Source organism: Myotis daubentonii, chromosome 2, assembly GCF_963259705.1.
Source record: "Myotis daubentonii chromosome 2, mMyoDau2.1, whole genome shotgun sequence".
Lineage (NCBI taxonomy): Eukaryota > Metazoa > Chordata > Mammalia > Chiroptera > Vespertilionidae > Myotis > Myotis daubentonii.
In genome coordinates, this window is record NC_081841.1 from 49,420,370 (window position 1) to 49,429,789 (window position 9,420).

A 9,420-nucleotide genomic window follows, 5' to 3' on the forward strand; every position below is an offset into this window, starting at 1 on the left:
AATCTTTTGTCTATTTTTCATTATTTTGTCTATTTTTCTTCTTCTTTTTTTTTAATCCTCACCCAAAGAGTGAGAATATTTTTTCCGCTGATTTTTTTTTTTAGAGAGTGGAAGGAAGAGGGGAGGGGGAATAAGAGGAGAGAAACATTGATGTCAGAGAGACACATTGATTAGCTGCCTCACACATATACCCCAACCAGGACCATGAATCGAACCTGCAACCCTCTGGTGCACCGGCCAGTGCTCTAACCAATGAGCAACACCCAGCCAGGGCTGTCTATTTGTCATTATGTTGTCAACTCTTTCAAAGTTAGAAGAGTTTTTTGTATATACTAGATACAAGTTATTTTTCAGATTATTTATTATAAATATTTTTTCTCAATCTATGGCTTGCCTTTTTTATTTTTAGTAGCTTATGAATAGCTTTATTTTTTTTTTTCTAAGTCAGAAATCTAGAAGCAAAGAGTGCATATTTGGTGCTTTGAATAACAATCAAAGGCAAAATTGTGTGGAATGTCAGATTTGAATTCTGCCTCCACAATTTAATAACTGTATGACCCTGGACAATGTATTTGCCCTCTCTGTGCTGTAGTTGCCTGATACATATAGAAATTGTCGGTCATGATATTAACTACTTCCTAGGGTTCCTGTGAGGCTTCAGTGAGATAATCTTATAAAACTCTTATCAGAGTGCATATTCAGCAAATGGTCTCTTTTGTATTGTTATTTTACTACATCCTCTTCTTTATTCCTCTCCATTCATTCTTTTTTTGAGGGGGGGGGGAGTTGAAAACATTTATTGATGAACAAGGTGAAGCGGGATTCAGAGAAAATGATGTATCAGATATTAGCTGCATAAATTTGGCCCAGGTTCAAGGTCAACAAGTGGAAAGTCTAGCGTCAGCTAAGAAAATGGTTCCAATAGTCTCTGGAGGGGAGGTGGGGATTCACAGGACATGTCTGGAATCAGCTGGGTGACTGTAGGACTGTAGCTGGGTCTCCGGAAACAGCCCACCAACTGTAGCTGGGTCTCTGAAAACTGCTGGTCAACAGTGGTTGGGTCTCTGGGAACTGCTGGGCAACAGTAGCAGTATCTCTGGAAACTGCTGGACAACAGTAGCTGGGTTGCTAGAAACTGTTGGACAACTACAACTGGTTCTCTGGAAACTGCTGGACAACAGTAGCTGGTTCTCTGAAAACTGCTGGACAACTGTAGCTGGGTCTCTGGAAACTGCTGGACAACAGTAGCTGGTTCTCTGAAAACTGCTGGACAACAGTAGCTGGTTCTCTGAAAACTGCTGGACAACAGTAGCTGGTTCTCTGAAAACTGCTGGACAACAGTAGCTGGTTCTCTGAAAACTGCTGGACAACTGTAGCTGGTTCTCTGAAAACTGCTGGTCAACAGTGGTTGGGTCTAGGAACTGCTGGGCAACAGTAGCTGGTTCTCTGGAAACTGCTGGACAATAGTAGCTGGTTCTCTGAAAACTGCTGGACAACTGTAGCTGGGTCTCTGGAAACAAGTGTTATATGGATGCTCCAAGGAGCTGGCGGATTGTAGGAGGGGCCACCTGGTTAATGAACCTCCTAGGTGTTGAGTAGGGGTCCCCAGGCTCCAGCTCTTGCCTCCAGGAGAAATGAGTAGAGAACTGTCAAGAATGGGATGACTCCACAGGGAAGCCCTCCTAGTGGTGCTCCAGGCCTTTGCAAGGGTGACTTGTGTCCGGGTGGGGGCGGCTGGGGAGAGGTCAGTGGGGGAGGAGGAGGAAACTTATGGAATACTTTAAGCAATAAAGAATTTAAATTTTAAAAAAAAAGTGTGACTTGTGTCTCTAGGTGCAGAGGCCAGGTGGTCAGAGTCAGAGTCTGGGAAGTTGTGCGTATCTGTCGGCATCAGCTGTGGGCTCCGTGGGCTGTGGGGACACAGCCTGGGCTGCTCGGAGGGTGAGGGCCCGCTGGTCCAGCTGGGCCCAGGCCACCTCCTGGGCGTCTCCTGCAGCAGGGCGTGGGCTCTGCATCTCCCTCTTTTTCTCAGGAAGTGCCTAGACGGCCCGTCTGGTGTCAGCCGCCGGCTGAGCCTCTCCTGGGGCCTCTGCTCCTCGCCTTCGCTGTGGAGGGACGCGTGTTTTCTCCAATGCTGACTTGTTTGCAGGCCCCCCTCCCTCCCGTGGCCTGGGCTCTTGTCGGGGCTCGTGCAGAAGGCAACCAATCTGAAAGATCAGACAGAGGGCGAAAACCAGGACTACGGGCTTTATTCGAGGAGAAGGACCTGCCGGGCTGTCCCGCAAGGGGAGGGCAGCAGCACGCGCAGGGTGGGCAGCCTTTTGAGGGGCGGAGTGGGAAGGGGTGGGGGCTTGGTGTAGTCGGCGCACACTGATTGGTGGCTTACTGCACTGTCCATATAGGACAAGGGCTTAGGGTATTTGGCAGGTGTGGATTGGTGGTCCAATGTATAGTCCATATAAGGTACCTGGTTAGTCACTCAGGTATTTCTCCGCCCACCAGTTGGGGGAAGGGAGGATCTATCACAATCAATGTGTTTCTCTCACATCCATATTTCTCTCTGTCTTCCCTCTTTCTTTCATTCTCCCTAAAAATCAATGGAAAAATATCCTCAGGTGAGGATTAACACAAGAAAAATAGATTGCTCTGTCATTTCATTTCAAGCAAGCTTTTATACAGGGTTGGGGACGGGGGGGACCTACAGTTGGTGATTTTCCAGGTTCTGCCTTCTTTCTTTGCCCTTTTAAAGATCTCCATTCATTCTTGATGCTTATATTAGTGAGTTGGAAATGAGGATACAAGAAGTTAGTTCTATGAAGGTGAATTTTTCCCCAGTCAGGATTTTGGCATTCAGAAAAGCCAGCTCTGAATGAAGGGGGTATCTGATCCTGGTAATATGGACCCTTCATTAAGATGTGGATACCTGAAAGTAGTAGATAACTCTACTAACCTAATTTTGTTTTGTTCACTGCTATATACCTAGAGTCTAGACCAGTGTCTGACAGGTTATAAATCTTGATAAATATTTCTTTTTTTTTTTTTTTAATCCTCACCTGAGGATATGTTTATTGATTTTTTTAGAGAAAGAGGAAGGGAGAGAAATGATGATGTGAGAGAGAAATATTGATCAGTTGCCTTCTGTACATGCCCCAACCGGGAATTGAATCCACAACCTAGGTATATGCCCTGACTGGGAATCGAACCTATAACCTTTTTGGTATACAGGCTGATGCTCCAACCAACTGAGCCACCCGGCCAGGGCAATAAATGTTTCTTAAATTAAGGTCATGATACATTTTTATACAAAAACTAGAGGCCCAGTGCATGAATTCATGCATGGGTGGGGTCCGGCTGGCCCGCCCTGATGGAGGCCATTGGGGCCACAGACGGTTGGGGGGGGCCGATCAGGGCCCTGATCTGGCCGGTTGGCCACCACAGTGTGTGTCATTGCGACCGGTCGCTCTGGTCATTCCAGTCGTTTCGGCGTTCCAGTTGCTTGGCTTTTCTATATATAGATATAACTTAATGCCTAAAAAAAAAATAATAATGTGTTGCTCTTTCATTTCCACTAAACTCACAGATAATACCTCAGGAAAAAAAGCTAAAATTTAAACAAACTTTTAAGCACAAGTTGGATATTTTTATTACTATTATCATAAACGCTAAGTCAATAAACACTAGCTTTCCTTTCTACCTAGAAAAAACTCTTATTTTTCCCTTTCTCCCCTGGTCTCTCCCTCAGGCTCTTTACACAACCCAAGACCTAGGCAGCCATATTTTATCCTCAGCTACTCCTTCAAAGAAAATACACTAATTACTTCCTCGCATTTCCTCATGCAAGTCCTTCCACTCGCTCTTTCACCTGTCGAGGTAAAACACTTGTCAGCTTCTTCCCGCAAGGGCCATCCTAGTCTGTCACTCGGGAGACCCAAGCCCTGCCCCGACCCTGTGCTCTCTTCCTTCCGGCCTAGACCTGTTCTCAGCTTTCATGCAGGAGGACCTGAGCGCTATGCCTCTGTAGCACGCTTCCTTCTTAGTGTTCAGTCAGCTACACTTCACTGTCTGCCTCCATTATCGCGAAGGGGCCTGACCTGGTTTTATGTTAATATGTGATGTTAAACTATTACGTAACAGAACGAATTACCTATAGAATTATACTGTAGCTTCCTCCTGCTTCCAAGAGATTAAAGCAGGTTAACCCAGGCCAGAGCAGAAAGACTGCTAACCTAGTCCTTAGAGGTCAGACTCTAGATAACCCGCTCCAGTGCTGCAAGGACAGATCACAGCATACAGTCACCTTGGGGTTCGTTGTGAGAATCAGCTACATGTTAAATAAGCTCATGTTTGCTTATTCAGAGGATTGGATAAAGATTGGTTTTAGTTGTAGCTATTCTTATGTCTTTCCGTCTTCCCCAACTCCATAAGAAAAAGGCCATTAAATTTGAGTGGAACACCTGAGTGTGGTCCCTGGTGGACCAGTACATCTGGCGGGAGCAACTGCAGCTGCTCCATTTGGCTGCAAACTGCACCTCGTCCCCAGTGAGGCTCTTCTGCAAGCCCCACAAGGGAAGGGAGGTAGGAAAAGCAGCAGTGTCCGTGGCAGCACAGATGGAATAGGGATGTCAGACTTCAGTGAGCACCCCGGGGTGGGGAGAAGCCAGTACCATGGAGCCTCCACAGGGGAGAAGCAGAAAGTGCGGAGCTGGCAGCTGGCAGAAGAATCTCGTCCCGGGGTAAGACAACCAGGACCGAAGGAGTGGACTCCGAGAGCCCAGAGCAGGTCAGGCCTCCTCTCCACTGAATCCGAGTAGCTCGAGTTTTTCTGGGCTGACACTGCTCTCCGCCTACAAAGGGGACGACCCTGATCCAACCTAAACAAATTCAGAAAAGAGTTTGCCATATTTTTTAAATATTTTGTTTGTCCCAGGAGGTTCCAATGAACGGGGCCCATATTTGCCAACAAACTTCTGGAGGCTCTACAAGAAGAAACTTCATTTCCCCAACTCTGATCCTGCCAAGTGAGCCTCGTCTTATTTTCATACCCAAAACTCCTGCTGTAAATAATAGTTCGCCCCGTAAGAGTCACCTCTATGAAATCAGCAGCGGTAGGTGGGTATGTGTGGGTTTCCCACCATCACCACCCCCTTGGTCCTTGTTCTGCCTCTAAGCCTCTATGGGCTAACCATATCCCCTCTTCTTATTTTTTTAATATATTTTTATTGATTTCAGAGAGGAAGGGAGAGGGAGAGAGAGAGAGAAAGGATAAGAGAATCACTGATTGGCTGTCTCTTGCACACCCCACACTGCATAACCCCTCTTCTTCGTAGGAATCCCTCCAATATTTGAAAACAGCTATCATATTCTTCCAGTAATTTGTCTTTTCCAGATTGAACATTTCCACATTCTTCATATGTTCTTAATACATCACAGTTCCCAATGCCTAATTCATGATAATCAACAAAATCTCAAATCATTTTTACATAAGTAACTACCAACTCATCGTAACCTTCCTGTATTTTTTCTACTGATTGTTAAAGCCTACATTCAGATTTTATATGTGCCCTGTTAAATTCCATCTGGTGTTTAGTCTAGCATTCCAAAAGACAAGATTACTTTGAATTGTAATCTATCAACTGTAATATTGGTTTCCCCTCTTTTTTTCATATCATCTGAAATTTGATGAGCCATGCATATTTATATGTCTACCAAAGTCACTGCTAACATAGGTAAAGAAGACAAGCTCTATAAAACTTCTCCTTAAAAAAATAATAAAATAAAACCTTCTCCTTTACATAGATATCTTTCTCTGATTTTTAGAGAGTCGTTAATGAATAATTTTGGTGAACAGTAGCCAAGCTAAGGGTGTTAACTTTAAGCTCACAGTCATTATCTTTTCTATGAAGCTTTACTGAAATTAGTATGTTCTTTTTCTATCTGTTTCTCCTAATCTAGTAAATTATTAATACTATAAATAAAGGACATTACTGAGGTTTTACATTATAATTAACATCACACAGCTCCTGGTGATGCCTCCTTAAGGGGTTTCCAAGTGTTCTATAGAACATCTACTTAAAACTTTTACTAGGGACCAAGGTCAGATTCACTGGTTAGCAAGAGCAACGGTAGCTTTTTGATCATAAGCACTGATTCAGAGTCCAGACCTGAAAAGTTGTGGGTCATTGACTGATTAGTTGGTTTGGTTAGTTTTATCTAGTTTCTTCCCTTGCTCCATCTCTCTGCTAAACCCAGGGTCCTATTCCCTTCTCAATTCAAGTCTCTTTCCTGGCTCTTTAAGAAGTCACTAGTGTAGAGAAGATAAAATATGTTAGATTACATCTGAAAGTATTCTATTCACTCTATGTCTGTACCTCTCATGTGACCAAATGTGTTTCTGCACAGCAGCCCAAAACCAGAGGGGAAAGATAGGACCACGAAGGAACACAAAACCCTGTGTTCCCACTGCCATCTGCTAATGTGAATATCATCTTTCTTACTGAAAAAAATGAGAAAACTCTATATCCTGTTGGGCTTTCTGGTTTCTTCCAAGTGGCAATATTCTTGTATTCCCTCAGTTAGAGGGAACCCAGAGATTCCTTCTCTCTTTTGTAATCATTGAAATGCTTTTTTCTCTACCCAAGCAATAATTGTCAGATGCTGTGATTTTTCTGTGGCAATTTACTATTGGAAAATTATTGTAACTAACTCATTCATTCATTTATCATTCATTCATTCATTCCACAAGTACTTATCAAGGCCTTCCTGTGTGTTTGATGTTAGGGTAATACTGTAATAACTGCAAGAAGGAATCCTGTACCAGGATAGAAATTCCTAAAGAATCCACAGTTAGGTAAGAAAAATGGAGCATTCCACCTGTATGGGGAATACAGAGTAGGAGAACCAAGAAAAAGAAAGTATGCCCTGCTTCCGACAAACTGATGAGAGATTAGGCAAAGTCTGAGAATGGTTTTACCAACAGTCAGCAGGCCACTTGGCCAAGGGAAAAGAATGGCTTCCTGAGAGAGTGGGATCTGAGTTCATGCAGATCTTTGTCTGTGGCGTCTCTCCGAGAGTGAATGGCATATTGTGCTGACTGGGATTTCCAAGTCTCACGTACTTAGAAGGGAAAATAGCCTGAGATGAGCAGCTGCTTCAGGAATGTGCACGGCCTCAAGGGAGGACCATCTCCCCAGGAGGTCACGGCCACTCCTCCCACCCTTCCAGAAGGCCCACCAGGTACGTTCTCCTGTTGATGCTCAGCCAGAGTCATCAGGTAAATAGCTCCCTGATGACTGGAAGCGCCCTATGCTGCTGCCTGATACTAACACGTCTGTCACTCAGAAAGGATTTGGGAAAGCAGGACAATAGATTATGCAGGAGCTTTGAAGTCAAGCAAACCTGAGTCCAAAACAAAATTCCAATGACCTTGAATGACTGGCTTACACTCACTGGGTCTCCATTTCTCTTCCAGAAACAAGAGACAGCATGGCCTGTCTCCAATGCTTGCTGTGGTGAAGAAATGACTAAGCCAAGCATAGTGTGTGGTTGTAACGGGATCTAGGTGGATGTTACTTTCCTGTCTCCTCTTGGGCCCAGATCTAGATGAGGAAGCAACCCAGTAGTGCCAGCGAGAACCAGACCACCTGGCTGATCCTAGTGGGCTTCGGGGAGCTGCAACGCCTGCGCTTCCTCCCTTTCACCCTCTTTTTAGCTATTTATGTGATAACCGTGGGGGGCAACGCCCTTATCGTGCTGGCTGTGGCCTCCAGTCGGACTCTCCACACACCCATGTACTTCTTCCTCTGCCACTTCTCCCTGCTGGAGATCGGCTATACCTCCAACATCATGCCTCAGCTGTTGCGGAGCTTCCTGAAAGGGAGGGAAGCCATCTCGCTGGCCTGCTGTCTGCTTCAGTTCTACATGTTTGCCTCACTGGCTGCGGCTGAGTGCCTCCTGCTCTCGGCCATGTCCTACGACCGTTACTTGGCCATCTGCCGCCCACTGCGCTACCCTGCCCTGATGAGCACCTGGTGGTGTGGCTGCCTGGCTGCTGGAGCCTGGTTCAGCGGCTTCTCCTTTTCCGCCCTCACTCTGGCCCTGGCGGCCCCTCTGCCCCTCTGCCCTGGCCGCAGGGAGATCGACCACTACTTCTGTGACTTTGCTCCTGTTGTAGGGCTGTTCTGTGGTGATAGAGGGGTCCTGTGGGGAGCTGGAGTGAGCATTTCAGGCTTCCTGACACTGGCCCCTTTCCTGTTGATTGTGACCTCCTACGCCTTCATCCTGAGGACTGTGCTGCGAATACCGTCAGGCCGTGGGAGGCACAAAGCCTTCTCCACCTGTTCCTCCCACCTCAGCGTGGTTGGGGTGTTTTATGGCACCCTCATCGTGGTCTACGTAGCACCAACAGACCACATGGCCCCCTTACTTCGAAAGGCTTTCTCTGTCCTCTACACTGTGCTCACCCCTATGGCCAACCCCATCATCTACAGCCTCAAGAACCAAGAGGTCAAGGGGGCCCTTCATAGGCTCTGGGGACAGCTCACCCGAGGACAGCTATCGACTTCTTCCTGGATTCTAGCTTAGCCGCATCCTAAAGACTACAGGACTAAAGATCACTGTGATGAAAATATGGAGATTGCGAGGTTGAAAATAGTTGTCTAACAAAATGAGGTAACTTCATTTTTCTTCCAGTTGGGATGGAGTAGGGATCAAAAATTGTATGCCTGGTATAGGGCTTAAATACTATAGACACTCCATAAATATTAGTTGAAAAAATGGATTAAGTAAATAATACTGAAAAGAATCCAAGAGGGAGCAGAGCATAACACCAAGTGGGGAACATTTGCAGACCATTCATCTAAGGTGGCAAGGACTGAGGTTGGCAGGTTGAGAAAGGAGGGCTAAGGAGATGGTAATAAGAAGCATTAAGAATTAAGGTATCTCAAGAAACCATCAACAAAACAACAAGAAAGCTCGCTGCGTGGGAGAACATATTTGCCAATGATATCACCGATAAGGGTTTAATCTCCAACGTTTACAGGAAACTCGTGCAACTTAACAAAAGGAAGATAAACAATCCAATCAAAAAATGGGCAAAGGACTTAACTAGACACTTTTTGAAAGAGGACATACAGAAGGCCAAGAGACACATGAAAACATGCTCAAAGGCACTAATCATCCGAGAGATGCAAATCAAAACAACAATGAGGTACCATCTCACACCTGTCAGAATGGCTATCATCAACAATCAACAAATGACAAGTGCTGACGAGAATGTGGAGAAAAAGGAACCCTCGTGCACTGCTGGTAGGAATGCAGACTGGTGCAGCCACTGTGGAGAACAGTATGGAGTTTCCTCAAAAAACTAAAAATTTGATCCAGTGATCCCACTTCTAGGAATATATCCCAAGAAACTAGAAACAC

The 9,420-nt window shown here is 45.4% G+C and overlaps 1 protein-coding gene across 1 annotated transcript; it reads left to right on the top strand.

The window, feature by feature from the left end:
- The first annotated feature begins 7,599 nt into the window (after positions 1-7,599).
- On the top strand, positions 7,600-8,580 carry LOC132226530 (olfactory receptor 11A1-like). Its single transcript, XM_059681140.1, has one exon. The coding sequence runs from the start codon at positions 7,600-7,602 to the stop codon at positions 8,578-8,580; it is 981 nt and encodes a 326-aa protein (XP_059537123.1).
- Positions 8,581-9,420: the final 840 nt, after the last annotated feature.